The sequence below is a fragment of the Rousettus aegyptiacus genome, unplaced genomic scaffold (genome assembly GCF_014176215.1).
Source record: "Rousettus aegyptiacus isolate mRouAeg1 unplaced genomic scaffold, mRouAeg1.p scaffold_m13_p_8, whole genome shotgun sequence".
Lineage (NCBI taxonomy): Eukaryota > Metazoa > Chordata > Mammalia > Chiroptera > Pteropodidae > Rousettus > Rousettus aegyptiacus.
In genome coordinates, this window is record NW_023416311.1 from 71,946,846 (window position 1) to 71,971,378 (window position 24,533).

At 35.1% G+C, this 24,533-nt stretch overlaps 1 protein-coding gene and 1 pseudogene across 1 annotated transcript in view; one reads left to right on the forward strand and one right to left on the reverse strand.

Moving 5' to 3' along the window:
* The window catches only part of MCCC2 (methylcrotonoyl-CoA carboxylase 2), a 51,910-nt gene that overhangs the window by 9,186 nt on the left and 18,191 nt on the right, over positions 1 to 24,533 (reverse strand). Inside the window, exons 7-13 of the mRNA XM_016122202.2 lie at positions 20,707 to 20,820; positions 19,007 to 19,071; positions 8,868 to 8,967; positions 8,665 to 8,760; positions 5,880 to 5,952; positions 3,042 to 3,118; positions 637 to 703 (exon numbers count right to left, since the gene is read on the reverse strand). Of these exons, the coding sequence (XP_015977688.2) occupies positions 637 to 703; positions 3,042 to 3,118; positions 5,880 to 5,952; positions 8,665 to 8,760; positions 8,868 to 8,967; positions 19,007 to 19,071; positions 20,707 to 20,820 (592 nt within the window). The remainder of the gene's footprint in view (positions 1 to 636; positions 704 to 3,041; positions 3,119 to 5,879; positions 5,953 to 8,664; positions 8,761 to 8,867; positions 8,968 to 19,006; positions 19,072 to 20,706; positions 20,821 to 24,533) is intronic.
* On the forward strand, positions 7,053 to 7,172 carry LOC118607590 (annotated as a pseudogene).

The following is a 24,533-nucleotide window of genomic DNA, read 5'->3' on the forward strand; positions in this document are numbered from 1 at the left end:
AAATAACAGAATCATGGACATCTAGGAAAAATAACTCTAGATCCATAAGAGACCTTAAAAATCACTCCATCCACTATGTTAAGATCATCTACAGAACATGAAATCCAGAGGGTCGACACTAGTCATATCATTCTTTGGAGTCAAAGTTAAACCCCCAGACTTTGGTTCAGGATGTGCATTTACACTTTTAAAAGATATTCCTTCAAGTAGAGTTAATTGCATAATAAAAGATGAGGAAAGGGAAGGACCATAGTATGTGCTTAAAATCCTTTAAGGAAAACAAAGTACTGAGAAAGAAACGATGGGTCAGACAATACCATCTGGCAGTGCTCAGAGTGCTACTGGCCGAGGACAGTGGTGCTGCTTCCTAGGTTTGTGGGTATGCATGTTCAGAAATAAAGGCAGGCACTCAAATGTTTGTGATGCCCGTAACTCAGAAACTGCTTCACTTAAAAATGTGGATAAACTCCCCAAAATATTTAAGATTCATGAAACATTAACTCTTATGGAGACTCTAGAAAGAGTACGTCCAATAGAACGGAAGTGTTCTATATCTGCCCTGCCTAATACACGGGCCTTACTGGACAGTACAGCTTTAGAACAAATGCAAACAAACTGATTAACTTATTTTCTCACCAGTAATGTTTTGAAGGAACAGCAGAGGGATTTTCCTTTGACAGCATAGCTGGATGAAGTGAACCCCCTATAAGCAAATACGATAAAAATCTTTTTAAAGTGGGGGTAACAAATCTGTAATCATCATGCATCAAACAAATACCACACTTGGGTCAAAGGAAAGAAAAAATACCCTAGTCTGACCTTACAGCAGCAGTAACAACAACACTACTGTGTGGACCCATTATCAATGGGGCATGTGACTGTCATTTGTGCAGCACTTGTTTCGCATAGTCATCTGTGTGATCACTGGCACACAGCTGTGAACAACTGCTGTGTCAAGGGTAAAGTCAATCACTAACTTTCCAAACAGCAAGTGAAATTTAAGTAACAGAGAAAAAAGGATTGCTGTCAATAAGAATTTCTGAGACTTACTATAAAATAATTCTCTTGTTCTCTAATTTAAAAAAATATAGACTATAAACCCTTCAAGGAGATCTATGATGACATTTATGTTTTGTTGATCATCTGAAGTTCTTTCATGCACCAAGGTTATAGTGAAATATCTCTTTCTTACCAACATACTACAAATGGGATTTTATAGATGAGTGCTAGAGACCTTTGAACCTTGAGTTTAGGAAATTCATTGACAAAAATATAACTATTCTTTTCTCTATCTTCTGAAGATTATATGAGTAAGAAAACACTTATAAACTATTTCCTCTATATTTTACTCTCTAGCTGCAGATCCCTCTGTGAGAACAACAAAATTGCAAAGGAATTGTTCGACCTCAAATATAAGAATAAGGAATTCACATAGACCTTTGGGGCTTACTTCTGCAAATGAAATGTCAGAGTGAGGCCAAACATAACTCCTCAGGGTTTATTTGTGCCAAGCCACCAAACGAAACTAGGTGGAGTTTTTGGCCTCAGTCTGACACTTCCTCTATTGACATAGTGTATTATATATTCATTAAAAGTCATTATTTCAAGAATATTTAACATTTTAGGAAATACTCACTATATATACTACTAAATGAAAACAAGAAACCTCTATATACAGTTGGCCCTCTGAATCTATGAGTTCTACATTCATGGATTCAAACAACTATGGATCCAAAATATTAAAAAAAATTTTTTTTTTTACTTTGTTGCTGTACTATGTAGTTAGGCCTACAGTACACTGAACATATACAGACTTCTTTTTCTTGTAATTATTTCCTGAACAATACAGTATAGCAACTATTTACATACTATTTACATTCTATTAAGTATTCTGAGTAACATAGAGATGATTTAAATATAAGGGAGCATGTGTGCAGGTTATATGCAAACACTACACTACTTTATATAGAAACTTAAGCAACCGAAGATTTTGGTACTCATGCTGGGTTGTGGAACCAATTCCTTCCAACAGATACTGAGAGACAACTTGCATATGATAGCATTAATTTTATTTTTAAAAAGGCTAGGGGGAGACAGTAAAAAACTAAAGAACCATAATAAAATTTCACACAACGTTATTTCTGGTATGAACGTAGGTGATTTTTTTTTCCCTTATTTTTCCTTTCTTGTTTTCATCTTTTAATCTCAGTGGAGGAACAATAATGAACAGCAGAATATAGAAACTAACCTGACTGGTAAAACATTCCACTGAAGACAAATTCTTCCTCAATTAGAGTCTGAAAGAGCTTAACTGTTTATTATCTACATCAATAAAACACCCTTAACCTTGTTATTTATTCTATCATTTGAAGAAGAAAAACAAGGTTAGACTTTTTTTTCCTTAAGAAAATATTTTATCAAATAAGTACATAAATTACATTTATCCACGTATAGGTAAATCTGAGACAATGATGTATGAAATTGAATGCAAAGCCAAAAAATATTCATGAATTCCTTCCCTTAAAACCAGAGCTTCAGTAACAAGACCTACTATTTTCCCATTTGCTGCAAAAAAAAAAAAAAAAAAATGAAAACAGTATCAAATTAAAGTGATGACAGGATAGAACAGAATAAACAGATCATGTCTCAAAACTACCAGGAAAGTATCTTTGAATTCCCCAAGAGCATGAAGCACTAGAGTGAAACTTTCAAGACAATTATTCCTGAATTCTTAGAATATGTACATGTCATCTATAACAATTATAATTCAAGCATCTTATAAGAACTTTCAAAAAAAAATTGAACTTTTCATAGTGCACAAGAGAGTTCATCCTATTCATGTAAATCTTGACAAAAGCTATTACAAACACTAACACACACATATGTATACATGTTCATGTGCACACACATACAGTTGTCCATTTGCTAAGGAACAAGATTAAATATTTTATGTAATACATTTTCATGTATTACTTGATCTTGAAAGTTCATTATGTTTAAATTAAAACAGAAAATCTTGAAACATGTCAAACAGTACTTGCCTTTCGTGCAGATTCAGAAAAGAGAACTCCATTATTTCCAAGGATACCAACTGGGTATCCAAATATTCTAGCAAATCCTCAAAAGAAAATTGAAAAAAATATTTATTTATTTCAATGGGCTTTTAATTCACAGTGAACAGACATATTTAACATTCTTTAATTTCAAATCAAAGTTTAAAATGTAGAAATTTTGTCTATGGTACAAAACAGCTCACATCACATTCTATTTCTAAGGTACCATAGTCTGGGTTTTCTGCTTTCTCAAGGGATGTGTTAGACGTAAAATTATCTACTTGTCTGACTGGTTAGTTTGGCTGGATTATTCACTTAGTGCATCATGCATTCATTCCTGTAACATATATCTGAGTCCCTACTACGTACCAGACACAAAGGATATTCTGAAATAGAACAAAACAAAGATGCAGAGCCCTTTAAAGCTCAATGTTCAGAGCTGTTGGCCAGTTTCAGGTGACTAGCTTGCCTGAAAATAAATGCCTCTGGTAACGACAGGCCTTTGAAATAAAGGGGATACACTTAGCAAAGACAAATTTTTTTTTTTTTTTAAAGCAAGAACACCATCAAGCCTGGTGGTAACCAAGTTTAAAGAAATCCCACGACACTTAGAAGAATAAATCACTCCGCTTTCATTTTCTCTGTTTTCTGTCTGTATCTTTTTCTTTCTCTTTTCCACAAGTTTCATTTATACCTTGCCACCACTTTTACGCTCATTCCAAATCCCCACTCTACACACACACACACATACACACACACGGGAAATAAAAGAGAAGAAAAAGAGGAAAAGCTGTTATTTTATGAGGTAGACACTTCGGATGATTTCAGGAGGCTAATTATTTTGTGCACCTAAAGAACTTGACTAGACAGACCTTCCCAAAAATGATTTTCATTAATTTTTGATGATTTTTCAATGACATCTATATAGATGTTAAATACTTGGAACCCAAGAGTCAGCAAGCTGTGCTGGCTAACGCAGGTCAAAGAAAGCATGCCGTCAAAGCGTGCCACTAAGACACTCACAGTGTGATGCCTGACACGAAGCAGGAGCTCGAAAAATTAACGGATACGGGAGAATGTCAACCTATGGACAAGTCAGAACACTGAATTTTTAAAGATTTGTTCTTTATTTTGGCCTTGTCTTGATTTTTTTTTTAATTGTCACATTCTGTTTATTTAATGTGATAAAATAAAACACTGATTTGATGGTCACCTAGATTTCTTTACTCTTTCAGTCCTAAAATCCCACCCTAAAGTCTATGCTACATACCCTAAGTATCACTGCCACTTTCAGAGGCAATGCAGAGAGGAATGAACTTCCCAAAAGGCCTAGCAATCCATTCTGAGTCCTGCCTCACCCACAAAAAGACCTGGGAATCGCAGTAAGGTGCTACCCCTGAAGGTATACTGTCCTCTTAGCTATTTGGACTTTCAAACTTTCTTTAGCCCTGCCTGGGCTCTCTAGGCACAGGGCCCTACTGAGTAAGACACTAAACTAGGGACAACCATCGAGGGATATACATTCACCAGCTTACTACGGGCCAAACAGGAAAGCAAAATATCCAAGAAACTACTAGGGTGATATATGGCAAGTGCAGAGGCAGGAGGAGACCCTGAAGAGCTGCCAGGGATACCTGATCCTCAGAAAAATCTCTTTTTCTCGCTCCTCACTCACTCCCTGCTGATGGCCCCACTAATTCTCCTCCTCACCCTCTCATTTCCTCTCTTCTTCTCATTCCCCTCCCCTTTTCCCAAACTTATTTGAATTCCAGTACAGTCAAAAAAAGATGGAGGAAATTGGATATATCCTTACTATTCACAGGGGCAAAGGTGCCACAAGTCTTCTAACAAATGCAAGACAAACAAATAAAAATAAATGACAAGGACTGTATATCCATCTTTGAAAAATAAGCAGTAACAGCCTTGACTTGTTTGAAACTGCTGCGCAATGAATATTACATCCTGAACTACTTAGTGACAAATCCCATCTATATATCAACCAAAAGCCCTTAATCATTTAATCACCTAACTACAAAAATACAAATTCCACTTCCAGTGTGAACCTTTCTCTTGATCATATATCAGACCAGGAAGAGTGTTGTGACTTATCCTTAAGCCTCAATGTATGTTTGCAATTTGGATTTTTGCAGCTAGTTATGTTTTCTACTCTGATATGTTGTCTTCACACTAACTGCTACATTTTCGAGCTTTTATAAGACCCACATTTATTTTGCCATTTGACCAAAACGTATTATGGGTCTAGCATCTATGTTTCAAATACTTTTCTTCAAAGACCTACAAACTTACCATTTCAGATGAATGAATTAACTTTTATAAACATCCTTATTCTGTTCTGTATTCTAATCTAGTATTTGCATAAATCAACATACAACCTACACAGAGGCCAGTGAGAAGGCTTAACTCAATCTGCATCCCTCTGGGAAGCTTAAACATCATACAAAACTTCCCAGTTGAATTGAAGACTAAAGAATAAAGGAGACAGTACCGAAATTTTCGAAATAAGTATAGTTATCCAGAGGAACAAAAAGAACTATAAATCTTCCTGTTAATTTTGCTATGATAAGAACCTTTTGTACAACTGATGCCACACAGCCACAATGGGCTTATACCACAGCATCTAAATATTATCTAAAATGTGGATCCATGAAACCATTCAGCTACAAATATCTTTAGAAAGCAGCATCCTTGGAATATTGACTCGCAAATTTGAACTGCTCCAAATAACAAAGCTCATGCCAGTGCATCAAACCCTGAGAAAAGATATCACTTATTTTCCAAAAATGTTCACATTTTCATTCTTCATACCTGTAACTAATGTGTCTCCATATAAGGATTTGAACTCACTGAATTTGCTTCCATCCACGATTCTAGCAATGACCTAGGAGGAAAAACAACAATGTCTCTGAGAAATTGTATTACAAAAAAATTGTTGAATTTAAGTTATTTATAAGAAAAACAAATTCATAGCGAAGTTGTCCCTTTCACAAAATATCACCCTCCAAAGAAAATCTTCCCACTAGAGTTTCACTTTACATGCATGGTTAATGCCCTGAAGTCATTCTGAGCCCTTATTTTGTTGCAGACCAGAGAAGCAGAGAGCCTCCATGGTCTGGTTGCTAGACTCAAAGTTTTGGTGGCTGTTCAAATGTATCTGCCAAAGGTCGGGAATTAGATCAGAAAGCAAGGTACAGAGCAGAGCTCAGAGTCAGAAGACTTAAGCTCCAACCTAAGGTATCACATATGCTTTACATGTCCTGGAGTAAGTTCTCACTTCCAAAAGGATGAGATAAAGTTGTGCGGATGTAATGACCTAGTAGTAAAGGAACCTAAGAAAATAATGTTGAGATATAGAACCAACTCTGACTCCCAGCTCTACCACTGAGGAACTGGAGTCACAGGCTGGTTACCTAAAATCCTCTAAGCCTCAGTTTCTTCATTGTTTTTTTTTCAAAAGTGATAATACTTAAAAAGTGCTAACTATAGCATACTTCCTGGCTGTTCGTTAAAATGTAGCTATTATTATTAAGTCTTTGAAGGGGTTCAGAACAGACCTCCTCAAGATGTGCTACTTTGGCATGCGGATTATTTTAAGCTGAAGACAACCGAGACTCTGCAGGCTCACGAAAAACTTTTATCTCTCCTTTAAAGAATTTAAATTGGGGCTTTGCCCGTAATAAGAGTAATCACCAGAAATAACTTTTTATGACCTATCTATAAGGGAAGGCAAACTTCTAATTACTGAACATCTGCTCTTCTTATCATCCTGCAAATGACCTTCCTCCCTTCTGAAGCCCCAAAGTACCTTACTCATCCTTACCTGAGAATGCTATACATATCTCATTTTAACTTTCTGTCTCTGAACCTCTCATACATATGACATCTCTGATTCTCTCATGTATGTTGGGTTTCCCTATGTACAGATGTAATTAAATTTGGTTATTGTCATCTATGGCCATGCCATTAAATTTGGTTATTGTCGTCTATGGCCATGTCACCCTCGACAAGCCTAATCCCATCTGATCTCGGAAGCTAAGCAGGGTCGGGCCTGGATTAGTACTTGGATGAGAAACCACCTAGGAAAACCAGGTGCTGTAGGCATAAAAATGAAAAAGAAGGGACTGTAAGCTGACAGGGTCCTTGCAATCTGTGAGGTCAAACAAGGATTGCCTCGCCTTAAAAAAAAAATTAAAAAAACATAAATAAATAAATAAATAAATAAATTTGGTTATTGTCTCTCGTTAATCTAATCTGCCTCATGTAGATGTAATTACTGAATCAACCCAAAGAACCTGGATGGGTCAAGTTTCTTCCACCTCTACTCCTTCAATAAAGTTTTGTTGTATTTAATAAAAGTAAGTACTCAATAAATACTGTTGAATAAATGTAAAAGTGGTTATGCTTAAAAGAATGAATTCTTAGCCATCTAGAAAACTTGGCTATCTCAAAAAACTCATTTTTCAAGCACATCAGATTGCAAGTACCATTTTTTCTATGCCTGTAATCAATTGCGAAGACAAATTAAAATCCTAATTCTAAAACTTAGAGTTACTAAGTCACCTTGCTAAAGTTAAGCTCCACAAAAAACCAGGATTTAAGACCCTATACCAATAATAGGGTACTGCCTAAATAAGTAATTGTGTACATTCATAAGTGAAATATTATATTCATCGATTCATTCAAAATAATATTTATTAAGTGCCTACCTTGTTGCCAGGTACTAGTATAGGAATTAGGACCTAGCCATGAAAAGTATTTTATGAAAAACTTCTAAATGAGGAATGTTTATAGTTTAAACTGGAAAAAGCAGAATTTTATTTACATACACACACACATACATATATATCTCAACTACAGAAAAAATGTATATATACACATTAAGTCAAATACCAAAATATTAGCTTTCTATGAATGGTGGAATTATAAGCAATTGTATGTTTTTCTATATTTTTTACATTTTTCACAATTAGTACGATAATAGTTTTATAGTCAACAGGAAAAGTAACAAAATATTAAGGCAGAGAATCTGGTATTATGATAATTTCTTAATTTAAAAAGTACTCTGCCAGATATGGATACTACATTCTATATGTAAACACTAAAAACTGTCCATCTAGACTACAGAAGACTATGCCAACAATTTGTAACCAAAGCAACATCTAATGTAATCAAAATTCTAATCTTTGCTAATATAGTATTGAACCAAAAGGGTATGTTTTTTCTTTCAATAACTTACTGACATTTCATCCATTTTCTGAAATGAAAACATAGAAAAGAAATAGCTGACGTTGCACTACGTCATTGATAATGTCCATAGGAATACGAAGTACAATTTATGAACAAACCAAGCTTTGTCACTGTGCAATGAAAGCTCTCCAATAATAAAGGGTTTTCTCCCCCCTCTCTCGTTTAGTATTTACTGTGTACCAATGATATCTACACTATGGAAAGTTATCTTTCCCTTAAATGTCACTCCTCACTGAGAGCCCCAACAGTTCCTAGACATGAACTTACCTAAACAGATTTCAGTTTTGAAAATGGACACACATATAAAGAAATTGACAGAAAGGTTTACACTTCAAGGTTTAAATACCTCTCGGATATCAAAAATCCTCTTCAGGTTAGTACCAACTATTCCATACAATTCATCAGCAGGAAATAAAGGATCTTCAGAGGGCTCAATGGTAACCTGCAGGAATAGAAAAATCATCTTAATCAATCTAAGACATTATTTTAAGACAACATAAGCTAAAATGCTGTTCAGGAAAAAAAAATAAAAGAACATATCGCACTCACATCCACTTTCTTCTGATAATTTAGATTCCTCACAATCTTCCTAGTTAAGTAAAGGGCATGATTATCATCCAAAGCATAGTAGTCAGAGACTCCAGACTTTCTACAGAGTAAAACACAATAATCAGAACAGGAAAAGGAAAATAATTAAATATCTTAAACCCAAATATATTCTTTCATCTAAGGATGACATCATTTTTACTTCCAAGACACTTTCATAAATGTCATCTAATTGATTTTGATAATGTTCTTGCCAACATGGTAATGTCCCTGGTATGATTCTTATCTTACAAACAGGAAAAACGAAGACACACATAAGAACCTTGCCCTAGGACCACCAGTGGCTGCATAAGAATCCATGCCTTCTATTTCTCAAGTCTGAATTCCTTCTACTAGACGACAGGGCCTTGCTGATGAGGACTTCTATTTAATGTTCATCTTACGTACCTCTAACAAAACTCTATCGATAAAGTTCAATCACAGATGGCACACTTTTGTGATGCTGTTGGTAACAACAAAAAGTGTACCTAACTGAGCTCCTAATGCCAGCGATGGCCTCTAATTTATGAGAGACTGCCGAGTCCCCTTCTTACATAGGTACAGAGTAAGACAAAATAGGGTAACAAACACAAAGGCTTGTAGACACTGTCCCTCGGATCACGATAAAAGTAGGTGTTGATAAAGTGGTTCCGTGTTAAGGGCCATGGAAGTTCCTGTTCAACTTCGGGTTCAGTATGAATGAAGGCATGGGCTTGCTCTGGTTATTAGTTCTGTTCTGAGTAGATGGTTTGTTATTTCAAGTGTAGATATACTATGACTTTCTAATAAAGTATAAAAAAACTATAAAGTCAGGCAAAAATATACATTTAAAAAAATAGAATTTGGTTCATTTTATGAATAAGGACTAAGCTGCTGCTATCTAAATTTTGATGTCCTGTCTAGGGAAAACGCCAAATCTTTGGGAGACATTTCTTAGAACTGGGCCCACGCAGTGGTTTTGTGTCACTTTCTGGACTGGGTGTCCCCAAATAAGAACAGAGACCATAGTTATTCCTCATTAGGACCCTCCAATGACTTTGCAAATGGAAAATCCTTCCATTTCTGTAATTTAATATGACATTTCACAACTGACTATATCTTTTAAATGCTTCATATATAATACTAGCTACAACTGCTCATTTCTGGCTACACTATAGCAATTCACTAAGCAAATAAAAGAAGAAACTGCTTCCAAATCAGTAAATATTTAAAATAAAATGCTTTCCTTTAAAAACTACCTATTATTGGGCCTAAAGAAAACACAAATGCATGGAGATTAAACAACATGCTTCTAAACCAATGGTCAAAGAGGAAATCAAATAGAAAATCAAAACCTAGCTTGAGACAAAAAAAAAAAAAAAATGAAAACACAACCCTACAAAATCTATGAGATGCAGTAAAAGCAGTTATAAGAGAAAAGTTTATAATTATAAATGTCTACCTAAGAAGTAGGAAAAATCCCAGATAAACAATATAAATTTAAACCTAAAGAAACAGAAAAAAGAGGAACAAACAAAACCCAAAGCAGAAGGAAGAAAATAGTAAAGATTAGAGGAGAAATAAATGAAATAGAAAAATAATAGAAAATATTAAGGAAACTAAGAACTGGTTCTGTGAGAGGATAAATAAAATTGACACTCCTCTAGAGGGACTTATAAAGCAGAAAAGAGAACGAACACAAATAAAATCAGAAATGAAAGAGCAGAGATTACAATTGACACCACAGAAATACAGTCATTAAAGAATACCATGAACAATTATATGCCAACAAATTTGACAATCTCGAATAAATGAATGAAAAAGAAATATATAACTTTCCAAGACTAAACCAGGAAGAAACAGAGAATCTGAACAGACCAATTACTAGCAATAAAATTTAAGCAGTAATTTAAAAAAAAAAAAAAAAAAACTCCCACAAACAAAAAACCAGGACTAGATGACTTCACAGGTGAATACTACCTAACATTTAAAGAAGAATTAGTACCTATCCTTCTCAGACTAGTCCAAAAAATTGAACAGGAAAAAAAACTTTCAAACTTATTCAATGAGGCCAGTATTACTGTGATCCCAAAACCAGACAAAGACACTAACTACAAAGAAAGAAAACTACAGGCCAATATCCTTGATGAACATAGATGCCAAAATTCTCAACAACAAAATACTAGCAAACTGAATTCAATAGTACATTAAGAGGACTGTACACCGTGATCAAGTGGGATTTATATCAGGGATGCAAGGTGGTTCAACATCCACAAAATAATTACTGTGATTCATCGCACCAACAAAACCAAGGATAAAAATCTTATGATTATTTCAATAGATGCAAAAAAAGCATTTGACAAAATTTGACATCCATTTATGATAAAAAAAAAAAAACTGTCAACAAAGTAGGTATAAAAGGATCTTACCTTAATTTGATAAATGTTATATAGGACAAGCCCACAGCTAACATCATACTTAATGGTGAAAAGCTGAAAACTTTTCCTCTAAGATCAGGAACAAGATAAGAATGTCCATTTTCACTACTATTATTCTACATAGTACTAGAAGTCTTAGCTGCAGCAATCAGACAAGAAAAAGAAATAAAAGGCATCCAAACAGGAAAAGAAGAAGTAAAACTGTCACTATTTGCAGATGACATGATACTATATATAGAAAATATTAAAAAATTAATAGAATAAATGACTTCGATAAAATAGGATATGGAATTAATATACAGAAATCTGTCACATTCCTATACACTAATAACAATCAGAAAGAGAAATGAAAACAATCCCCTCAAGGACCTTGGATTTAAAGAGGATTTTATGAATTTGACCTCATAAGCAAGGGAAGTAAAAGTTAAATAAATGAATGGGACTACGTCAAACTAAAAAGCTTCTGCTCAGTAAAAGAAATCAACAAGGTAAAGAGATAACCATCCGAATGGGAAAACATATTTGGAAGCAACACCTCCGATAAGGGCCTAATATCCAAAATATACAAAGAACTCATACAACTCAATAACAATAAAAACACACATGATCCAATCAAAAAATGGGCAGAAGACCCGAACAGACACTTCTCCATAGAGGACATAGAAATGGCCAACAAATATTTGAAAAGATGCTCAACATCATCCGCTATTAGGGAAATGCAAATCAAAACCACAATGAGATACCATCTCACACCTGTTAGAATAGCTATAATCAACGGGACAAGTAATAACAAATGTTGGAGAGGATGCAGAGAAAAAGGAACCCTCTACACTGGTGGAATTGAAAATTGGTACAGCCACTATGGAAAACAGTATGGAGGTTCTTTGAAAAACTAATAATTGATCTACCATATGATTCAGCAATCCTTCTACTGGGTATTTACCCCAAAGACTTAAAAACGTGTATCCAAAACGATATTTGCACACCGATGTTCACAGCAGCATTATTCACAGTGGCCAGGACATGGAAGCAATTGAAGTGTCCTATAATAGATGATTGGGTAAAGAAGCTATGGTACAAAAATACAATGGAATATTACTCAGCCATAAGAAGAGATAAAATACTGCCCTTTGTGACAACCTGGATAGGCCTTGAGATAATCATGCTAAGCGAAATAAGCCAGACAGAAAAAGTTGAAAATCACATGATATCACTTACATGTGGGATATAAACCTAAAAGCAACACATGAACAGAACAAACAAATGGAGACACATGGACAATAGACTAGTGTTTACCAGAGGGGAGAGAAAGAGGGGGGAGGTAGACAGGGTAAAGGGGGTCAAATATGTGGTTACAGAAAGAAATCTAACTATGGGAAGTGAACATACAGTATATATATATATATGCCTTACTGTTACAGTGTACAGCTGAAACTGGATTTTGTTAACCAATGTTACCATAAAAATAAATTAACTAATTTTTTAAAAAAGAAAACAATCCCATTTACAATTGCATCAAAATGAATAAAATACCTAGAAATAAACTTAACCAAAGAGGTGAAAGACCTCTACTCTGAAAACTGTAAGACACTGAAGAAAAAAATTAAGAGGACACAAATAAATAGGAGGATATGCCATGCTCGTGGATGGGAAGGATTAATGTTAAAATGACCATACTATCCATAGCAATGTACAGATTCAATGCAATTCCTATCAAAATTCCAATGTCATTTTTCTTAGAACTAAAACTAATAATCCTAAAATTTTTATGGAATCCCAAGAGACCCTGAATAGCTAAAGCAATCTTGATAAGAAGAACAAAGTTGGAGGTATCACACTCCCTGATCTCAAACTATACTACAAAGCTATAATAATCAAAACTGTATGGTACTGATACAAAAAGACAGCACAAAGATCTATGAAACAGGATAGAGAGCCCAGAAATAAGTCCTCACTTATATGGTCAACTAATCTATGAGAAAGGAGGTGAAAATATACACTGGAGTAATAACAGTCTCTTCAACAAGTGGTAGTGAAAAAACTGGACAGATATATGCAAAAAAAAAAAAAACTGAAACTGGACCACTTCTCTTACACCATATAAAAAATAAACTCAAAATAGATTAAAGATTTAAATATAAGGCCTAAAACCATAAAACTCCTGGAAGAAAACATAGGAAGTAAACTATCTGATATCGATCTGTATAATATCTTTTTGGACACATTCCTTCAAGCAAGGGAAACAAAAGAAAAAGTAAACGAATGGGATTACATCAAACTAAAAATCTTCTGCACAGCGAAGGAAACCTTCAACAACAAAAAAGACAACCTAATGAATGAGAGAACATACTCACAAATGATATATCTCATAAGGATTGATATATCCAAAATATATAAGAAACTCATACAACTCAATAACAAAAAAATAAACAATCCAATAGAAAAATGAGCAGAGGACATAAGACATTTCTCTAAAGAAGATATACAGATGGCCAAAAGACATGAAAAGACACCCAACATCACTCACTAATCATTACAGAAATGTACATCAAAACTACAATGAGATACCACCTCATACCAGTCAGAATGGCTTTATGAAAAAGTCAACAAATAATATGTGTTCATGAGGATGCGGAGAAAGGAGAACCCTTGTGCACTGTTGGTGGTACTACAAACTGGTGTAGCCAAAACATTATGGAGATTCCTCAAAAAACTGAAAATAGATATACCATACATCCCAGCAATTCCGCTTCTGGGTATTTATCCAAAGAAAATGAGAACACTAATTCAAAAAGATATATGCACCCCTATGTTCACTGCAGCATTTTCTACATTAGCTAAGATATAGAAGTAATCTAAGTGTCCATCAATAGATGAAAGTATAAAGAAGATGTGATATATATATATATATACATACCATGGAATTTTATGCAGCAATTAAAAAGAATAAAATCTTGCCATTGGTGACAGCATGGATAAATGGATCTAAAGGTTATTATGCAAAGTGAAATAACTTAGACAGAGAAAGACAAATACTGTATGGTTTCACTTATATATGAAATCTAAAAACAAAATAAAACAAATAAAATAAAAACAAACTCATGGAAATAGAGACCAAAGGGATGGTCACCAGAGTAAGGGAGTAAGGGGATGGGTGAAAATGAAAAGGGGACTATAGTCAATAATATTTTCATAAATTTTCAAAGTGACAGATAATTACTAGAATTAGTGGGGTGATCACATTGTAAGGTATAAAAATGTCGAATCACTATATTGTACACCTGAAACTAATATAACCAATATAAGACTGCGTACCAACTATACTTAAATTAAAAAATAAATTAAAAAAAAAAGAAATAATCCAAAATTTACATGGAACCATAAAAGATCTCAAATAGCCACACCAATCTTGAGAAAGAACAAAGTTGGAGGTATCACACTACCTGATATCAAACTATACTACAAGACTATTGTGATCAAAATGGCATGGTACTGGCATAAAAACAGATACATAGATCAATGGAACAGAATAGAGAGAACAAAAATAAATCCACAACTATACATTCATTTAATATACAATAAAGGAGGCAAGAATATACAGTGGGGTAAAGATAGTCTACTCAATAAATGGTGTTAGGAAAACTGGACAGATACATGCAAAAAAATGAAACTTGACCACCTTCTTACATCATATACAAGAATAAACTCAAAATGAATTAAAGACTTAAAAGTAAGACTGGAAACCATACAACTTCTAGAAGAAAACATAGGCAGTAAACCCTCCGATATTGCTATTAGTAATTTCTTTTCTATCTCCATGGGCAAGGGAAACAAAAAAATAATAATAAACAAATGGGACTACATCAAACTAAAGGGACTACACAGCAAAGGAAACCATCAACAAAATGAAAAGGCAACCCACAGAATGGGTGAAGATATCTGCCTATGATACATCTGATAAGGGGTTAATAACCAAAATTTATAAAAAGTAATACAACTCAACAACAATAACATAAAAACAAACAATCCAATTAAAAAATGGACAGAAGACCTGAATAGATATTTCTCCAAAGAGGAAATACAGACAGCCAATAGAAATATGAAAAAATGCTCAAGATAACAAATCATCAGAGAAATGGAATTAAAACCACTATTAGATATCACCTCACATCTATAGGAATGGCTATCACCAATAAATAAAAAACAAGTGATGGCGAAGATGTGGAGAAAAGAGAACCCTCATACACTGTTGGTAGGAATGCAAATTGGTACATCACTATGGAAAACAGTCTGGAGGTTCCTCAAGAAATTAAAAATGGAACTACCTTTTGATCCAGCAATTTTTCTTCTAGGTATTTATCCAAAGAAAACCAAAATGATAACTTGTAAAGATCTATGCACCCCTCTGTTCACAGCAGCACAATTTATAGTAGCTAAGATATGAAAATAACCTAAATGCCCATCAACAGATAATTAGATAAAGAAGTTATGATTCATATATATAATGGAATATTACTCAACCATTGAAAAATGAAATCTTATCATTTGCAACAGCATGGATGAACCTAGAGTTTATTATGCTGTGTGAAATAAGTCAAACAAAGAGGGATAAATACCATATGATTTCACTTACATGTGGAATCTAAGGAACAAACTAAATAAAAACAGACTCACATATACAGAGGACAATCTGATCACCGTCAGAGGGGAGTGAGGGTGGGAGCTGGAACAAAAGGGTGACAGGTTGAAGAAGTACAAATTAGTAGTTAAAAAGTAGTATGAGGTTGTGGAGTACAGTCAATAGTACTGTAATGGCTATGTGCAGAGCCAGATGGGTAATAGAGTAATCGGGGGAATCATTTCATAAACTATATAAATGTCTAACCAATGTACTATATACCTGAAACTAATAAAAAATAGAACAATTTTTTAAATAAATAAATAAATAAATAAAAACTTCCTGGTATTTACCATAACAGCAGGAAAGAGAAACCTTTGATGAAGCACTATTTTATCTAAGTCTTTGTGTCAAATTAACTCCTAAGGATGACTCATCAGTTATAAATATGTATTTATAAAGACAGAACCCAAAACAATTTGTGACATTGTTCCAAGAAAAGCCATCACCACCTAATCACTGCCATAATTTTAAGCAGGGTGCTTATTAATAGAATGCTTAGTATCTACCAGACACTGTGCTGCAAGGTAGGAACTGTTTTCATCTTTATTTTACATATGATAAAATAAGACTAGAAGAGGTTAAGTAGTTTGTCTAGTCACAAAGACAATGAGTGCAGCAAATGAAAGATGAATTTTAGGACCTACATCCTAAACTGATATACTGCCTACAGCTTTCATGGACACCAGATTATTTTTTTTTAAACAGTCAAAATTTTAAAAACTTCATGATCCTCAAATGTTATCTTCATCTATTTTCCCCGATCAGGCACCTACGAACAATGGCAACCTACTCTATCCTGCATCCCACTCACCCACTTCTACCTGTGTCCTCTTTCTCTCCGTGTTGAAAAACTGACTCCAATGTACCCCTGGTAAAGGTTAGTAAGTGGCCAGATACCAGAGTGACGCTCCATCTCTGCTCACACAGTTGTGCTTACCTAAATAAACTAACATTCTGTTCAAACTCAGGCAGAAACTCAAGCTTTCCCTCTAAGCGTTCCTATGCTTACCTCAAATCCACTCCAGTCATTCCCTTAATCATTCCTCCTTTTGTCTCTAGTTGTAAAACTGAAAGCATGCTAGCATATTTATTTTCTAATTACTTTTAATTATTTCTCTTATCCGCCTAATTAAATTATAAATCCTGAGGGTAGGGATTAGGCCTAAAATTCTTCTCTATTACTCATAACACTAGTATAATCAATCTATTCATAATAAGTATTCGATGAAAAAGAAATAAATGAAAAATTGAAGCAAAAGTAGGTCCCTTAACCAACTCTTCAAAACACAGGCACTGTTCTTTGATAGGAGAGTAGAAATATACCTATCTTTCTTCTCCCATCTACCAGCCTGCTCCCATAGCCATCTGCCTCCCTCGCTTTGCAGTCTGGCACATCAAAGAGAGGTTTACTGCACCTGCCAGGCCACTGAGGTCGATGCTTAGATACTTGCCATTTATGTCTGGGTTCTTGACGGTATGGTCCTGGGCCCTGTTTTTTATCTACATTCACCCCAAGGTGAGCTCACCTTGTCCCATGGTTTAAAGTCCACCTCTATGCTGAGGACTCCCTAGTAAAGATCTCCACCCTGACGTAGGCCTCAGACCCTTATAGTTAACTGTTTTCTCAGCATCTCTAGTTGGATGTCTCAAGCATGTTTAATTTATCGAGTACAAAAAGTTGGGGATGTCTCAAGCATATCTAATTTATCAAGTACAAAAAGAATGCTCAATCTCCCTGGCCATCCCCAAATATGCTCCTCCTTCTATCTTCCCAATCTCAAGAAATAAAACAATTTCATGTCATCATCTTTGTCACCTCACTTTCCTGAACTCTTTATATAAAATCCATCAACAAGTCTCTCAATTCCACATCTAAAATAGAGCTCAAGTCTGTTCACTTCCCCCAACTTTCATTACCACCATAACCCTCTAAGCCACCAGCACATCTCTCACCTATGCTATTGATACAACCATCCAACTGGTCCCCCATGTAGACACCTGTAGACACTTTCCAACACTCCAAGCATTCTCCGTGCAGCCAGAAGAGTTTTTTTTTTTAAAGCTTTTAATGGTTTCCTAGTTGCTCCTCAACATCCATTTTGCTTGACCAAGGGGCCTGCAGGGACCTTAAACCAACACTAGCTCCCTCCATACAAGTGCAAGCCCTAAAGAGCAACTGCAGAGTCACAAGCGAATGTAAATTCTGATATGACTTTCCTAACAGCCCTTGTGTTCAACAGTCTCCCCTGCCTCCCAGCATGTTTATGCCTTATGTACCCCTTAGATAAGACCCCACGGGGCTTATCAAAATTCCACTCTTTTGGTTTGAACTGAACATTCTGGCCCTAGCCAAGGAACCCCAAAGCACTTCAACCTAAGACCCTATTAAAAAAATGTGCCCCAAGTCCTGTCTCTCTGTGTTTCTCTTTTTGTCTTTCTGTACTCTGCCCTGAGCTCTCTGTGTGGTCCCTCAAAGCATGCCATGTACCTCCTCCAAAACCTTTGAGTATTAAACTTCTCTATTTCTATTTTTCTATTGGCTGTTCCTGATTTGTGGTTCACCATCTGGCATCCTGTGCTCCACTTAAAAATATTAATTTAACAAAGTCATAATAGTTACACACCACTAGATCCAATCCACTTCCTATATTCTCTCCCTATATTTCTCCTTCGTTGGCCTTACCACATATACACATTTATAAAATTTTTGGGGTCTTATTTGTTTATTGGCCACCCTGACCTAGGGTATAAATTAGGTCAAAGGGAATGTCTTATCCTAAATATCTAGAACAGTGCCTGTGACACGACAGGTGCTTATGGATGTTTGTTAAATGAGAAACCTGTCTCTCCAGTCTTTCTATAATGAAAAAACTGATGTTCTAGTTTAGAAATGCAACTCTACAGTTCAAAGAATTGAACCCTAAAATAGCAGATCGAGAACAAATAAACCGTGGTTTGATCTGGCAACTTTAACACTTGGAAAGAAACAATTGCTTCTTTTTCACCTGCAATGAAGATCAGCACCTCCAAGTTCCTCAGCTGATACATCTTGTCCAGTTGCTGCTTTAACCTACAGCAAGGAGAAAAGTCAGTGGTGAGATTTGCCCATCTGAAATATATAATTCTTTCCTAACATGCACATCTCCCAACCTGTCTATATCTACAACTCTTTCTACCATAGAGTTAAAGAACATTTTGTTTTCTAATTCCACCCACCTAGCAAACCTAGATAATACTGTCTCTAGACTACAGATGAAAAATCTGAACCCAGTATCACAAAGAACTTGCCCACAGCCCTTGAGCAAGTGATGGAACTTGATTTGAACCCAGGCATTTCTGGCCTGAAAGCCTCTCTTCCAGATGTTATTCTACCTTTGACACTCGTCAAAGCCTTTGTGTTTGTGCACATGCTGTTCCCACTGCCTAGGCTCCCTTCTCCCTCTCACTCACCAGGTGAATCCCTGCTTATCCTTCAAGATCCACCTGCCCTGTGTGGTTTTCCCTGACCTACTCAGGTCTTTTCATCATTAATGGTATTGCACAGTATTAACAGAGCTATGCTTGTTTATCCTAATCCAAGAGTATTCCACTTACACTTCTAATATGGCACTTGCCAGACTACATTTCAGTAATTTGCATGTGTCTCTGTCATCTCCTCTACTCTGTGAGTTCCTTGATGGCAGGAATTGTGATTTATTCATCTTTGAATACTCAAAAATGTACTGAAGTAATGACTTTTTTTAACCTGTGCTGAAAAACTCCAGCGATTATTACGAACTCTTAAAGGTGTACCTTTAAGATGGGAAAAAATATCTAAGATTACTCGCATCTAAGATTCAGGAGAATAGGACCAAAAAGAAAGAAACCTCAAGAAATAAATTAAGAATGTCTTAATTACAGCCTGAGAATTTCTAACAGGAAAAAGAGAAATCATTTAGTGCTAAATGCTAACAAGATCCCTTAGGAATTGCACATTGATTCCTACTCTTTGAGTTGATTGATTGGTTTCTTTTTCTTCAAACAGGAAAATCTTTAATTAGAATAATGAACATTAACCTAAAATACAGCACAGAAATGACTTATTATTCACTAGATAGAAAGCTATGTCATAAATAAAAAATTATTCCATGGGGAGAAGTAATTAAAATTTTCATCTCAAATTGTTCCACACCTAGAACTAAATTTTTGGGTCTCTTCTTCCCCCAAAAATTCAGTGTATAATAGCATGCGATCCAGACAATAACTAATTAAAACAGATGTCTGGATATTTAAGTTGTAAAAGGGAATAAACAACCAATATACTGTATTTATTTTCAGGGATCTGACTAAAAAAATAAGGATTTGTCATAGGCTAATATTTATTGAACACCCACAACATGTTTGATACTGTAACAAATGCAAAGATGATAAAAGTCAAAGAGAAAATTAAAATAGTTCATTCTACTAAATAACAAGTTCAGAAGACAAACAAAAGATAGAAGAACAAAAAGCTCCTTCAAAAACTTGTCTTACCTATGACAATTCAACCCCATATTATGTGGAAAACCTACAAAGCCTTTCCTCAATTTTCAGCAAAACAAGTGTCAAAATTTAGAATTTTTAAGCAGATGAGGCTGCTGCTGCTCCTATATAATTAAAAATAGTTAGAATGGTAAATTTTATTTTGTGTATATTTTTCTTCAATCGATGAAGACTATGTTCTTACCAAGGGGGGTCCTCCCAAGAAAATGGTACCCTGCTTGTGTACAATGATGCTTTCATCACACATTGCAGACACATAAGCACTTCCTGCCACACTGGTGCCCATGATCACCGCTATCTGGAATCCAAGCATACAAGAAACCCATGAGGTACAGCTCACACTGTGAATTATACATACTCTGGATCTACAATGCCATAAATGTTGCAGTACCAGGAGATATTACTAGCTAGTCCCTGTACTTCATTTAAAAAATGCAGCCCTCTAAACTTCTGAAATAGTTTAACTTCTTGTATCAAAACGTTTTGAAGGGCTTCTGTCACACTTTCACAAAGTTTATGGGCAATTTCCCTATGAAAGAGAAGACTGGCTAGACAGACCGTGAGCCTGAGCAACTAATGGAGAGAAGAAACTCACGATCCACACATAAATTAGTTAAACTGTATTAAAAGGATAACTTTTAAATCTAATAATAATAAATCCTGTAAACAACTGCCACCTACTTCATAGGAATACTGAAATAATTCTCCAGATCAGTGTTGTTAATACTCTGTGTAATCCCAAATATGATATGTTCTAAATATAAAACTAACGTTAGCCTCACAGTTGAAAATTTTGCTCAAAAGAAAGTCAATTGTGTTGAAGCTGGGTGATGCACACAGGAGGGTTCACAGTACCATTTTCTCTACTTTTGTGTGTGTTCAAAATTTTCCATAATAAAAGCTTAAAAAATATTCTGACTTAGGGATTAATATGACACAAAGAACAATAAATATGGGTTTGGCAGATAACCCCTAGACAGGAATAAATAATACCGCAAAGAAAAAGGAAAGAAGAATGTAATGGATATTTTCTTAAATTATCACCTTAAAACAGTTTTTGCTACTAATCCCAATATTCCAATAGATTTTCTTATGGTCATACAAATATTTGTTTTGAGAAAAAAAATGTCACACTAGTATTAATCCAAAAATGGAATTCAGCACGAGTTAACATTTTTACATATAAACGCTGCCAAAAAAACATTTCTCCCTATTTCATGTATGTTACTAAAAATGACTGTACCTGAAACATAAAAACATTTTTTTAATGGCTGTAGTATTTCTCTATCAACATATTACAGAAATGTTTATCACGTATTATTTTGGCTCATCAATCACCCAGAAGTTTGTTTTCAAAATATCTATGGCTAGAAAAACTCTTGATCATGAGCACAAAATACATTATTATAGCAGTATTCATAATAGAGAAAATATGCAAATAACCAACATGTCCATCAATACAACATTTCAAATGGATAAATGACATTAATAAATAAGTTCTTTAAAAATCTGAGGCAAAAATAACAAATGAAATGTTAATACTTCATAAATCTGAGTGAATGGTACAAATCTTCTGTTCTATAATTCTCTGTATTTTTTGCATGTCTGAAATATTTTATGGGCTTTTTCTTTAAGGTTCTGTCAGTAGAAAAAGACATAATTTCACCTTATCAGCCTGTAGTTCTCTGTACTAGAATACCAGATTCTGCTCAAACTACTTTGGTACTCAAAAAAAAAAAAAAAATACACACACACACACACACACACACACACACACACACATATCCAGGAAGTAGAGGAGTCACAATGATGCAAGAATCTTAAAGGGGACAATTTTCAAAAGTAATACGTAAAGAACTAAATAGGCATAGCAGGGTTCCATGAAAACAACCAGAGAACAAAAGGAGAAAAATTAAGCCCTGTCAGCAAGTATTCAGAGACCAAGGGTGGACGTGGACATGGGGGTAGGAGATAGAAGAGACAAAGAAAGAGGGGTTAATTTATCAAAATGTAGTTAAGACAAAAATGAGAGAAATGACTATATGTCAGCTATATGTCAATAAAAATATATATATTTTAAAAAACGAGGGAAATAAAACTGAATGCCATCTCAGGGGAGAGAAAAGATCTACCAATTTAATAGAAAGATCTCACAAATGAATAGCTGACAAATTATTAGCACATCGACATCAGAGAATTTTATTATATTCCTAAGGGCACTTCAGATGTGTTTTCTCCACAGTATTTCTGCAGCCAAGGAAATCAACAATCCACCTCTCTGAGACCAGCTGATAATGGCCCCCAATAATTTTTAACTCTTGGTATTCAAGTCCTGTGTAATCTTGACCCCTTGAGTGTGTGGTAGATCTGGTGATGTCCTTTTATCAAATGGCAGATGTTACTTCTGTGATCAAGTTATAAGAGACTGTCTCTTCCACCTTGCTGGCCCTCTCTCTTGCCCTTGATGTAGGCAGTTGACACATGGTGAGATGCTCTACAGAGAGGCCCGCATTAGAAAGAACTTAGAAAGACCTCCAGCCAGCAGCTCATAAGGAACTGAGTGAGGCCTGCAAAGAACTAAATCCTGCCAGCGACTGAATCCTGTGAGCTAGGGGGTGGATCCTTCCTAGCTGAACCTTGAGATGACTGCAGTCATGTAAGAGACCCAGAGATAGAGGATCCAGCTAGGCTGTGCTCAGACTCATAACCCATAGGAACTGCAGATAATAAATGCTGTTGTTTTGAACTGCTCAGTTTTGGGGTAATTTGTTCTGCAGCAGTAGATAGCTAACACAGAGATCAAAACCATCTACCCTAAGTGACTATAACCAAAGCATACCTGAAGACTTGGGACAGTCTTCATTTACAAATACTTTGTTGTTACTCTTCGATCTATCCGTAAACCACTCCTCTATTCCAGAGAGGTGACTCAAGCCATAAACAGGATTCCATACCATCCCAGAGAATGATAAAAAAAAATCAAGAGAAAGACATAGGTAAACCTTGAAACCACTATGCTGAGAGAAACCAGTCACAAAAGATCACTTATTATATGATTCCGTTTATATAAAATGTCTAGAACAGACAAATCCACAGAGACAGAAAATGAATTAGTGGTTGGCAGAGGCTGGAGACACTGGAAAGAAATGGAGAATAATTGCTAATGAACAGGCATTTCCTTCAGGGGTGATAAAAATGTTCTAAAATTGATTCAACTCTGAATATCCTAAAAACAATTAAATTGTACATATTAAATGGGTAAATTGTATGGTATGTAAATTACATCTTACAAACTGCTATAACAAAATTTTTTAAAGCAAAAGCTAGAGTTACTAAGTACACGAAAATAAAAATTCTCAAATTTTCCATCTATAAGAAAGGCTCTTCCAGTCACATGTATCTAACGGGAACAAAACTTAATATTGCTAAAGCAAATTCTAATAATAGGAATAAAAATTAAATAAAAGAACACAGATAAATTGCCACTGTCACACAATGTCACCATTTAATTCGAAGCCATTTACTCTCTCACAAAACAGCATGCATGTAGACCAAGACGAGCTTTGCCACTGAGTCCACTGCTGCAAGAAGGCTAAGGATGATGTGTGCCCGAGAGGAACGATAATTGTCACCACTATCACAAAAGGCACAAGCAAAATTTTGAGCAAACGGAAATGAGATGCTACAAAAGAGAGATAATAGTCGTTAAAAATCTTTAGACAAAATTTCATTATCCTCCATGTCTTGCCTGAACAAATAGAGACTGGTTCTCACGCACCCAAAACAAATTACAAATTGTAGGTCACTCAGCAGCAGCCTGCCCTATGGAAAGGGTCTCTGAAAGGAAGTCAAGAGGTTTTATATCTAATTCTGAAAAGCTGTGTGAACTCTAGATCTCTATCCTTCCACTGAAAAATGGCAGAAGACTACCAACAGTTCAAAAGCATATGGTGCTAAATAAATGTATTACAACTTGGAGGGGAAAAAAGTTTCAGTTGCTGGATGGAAAAG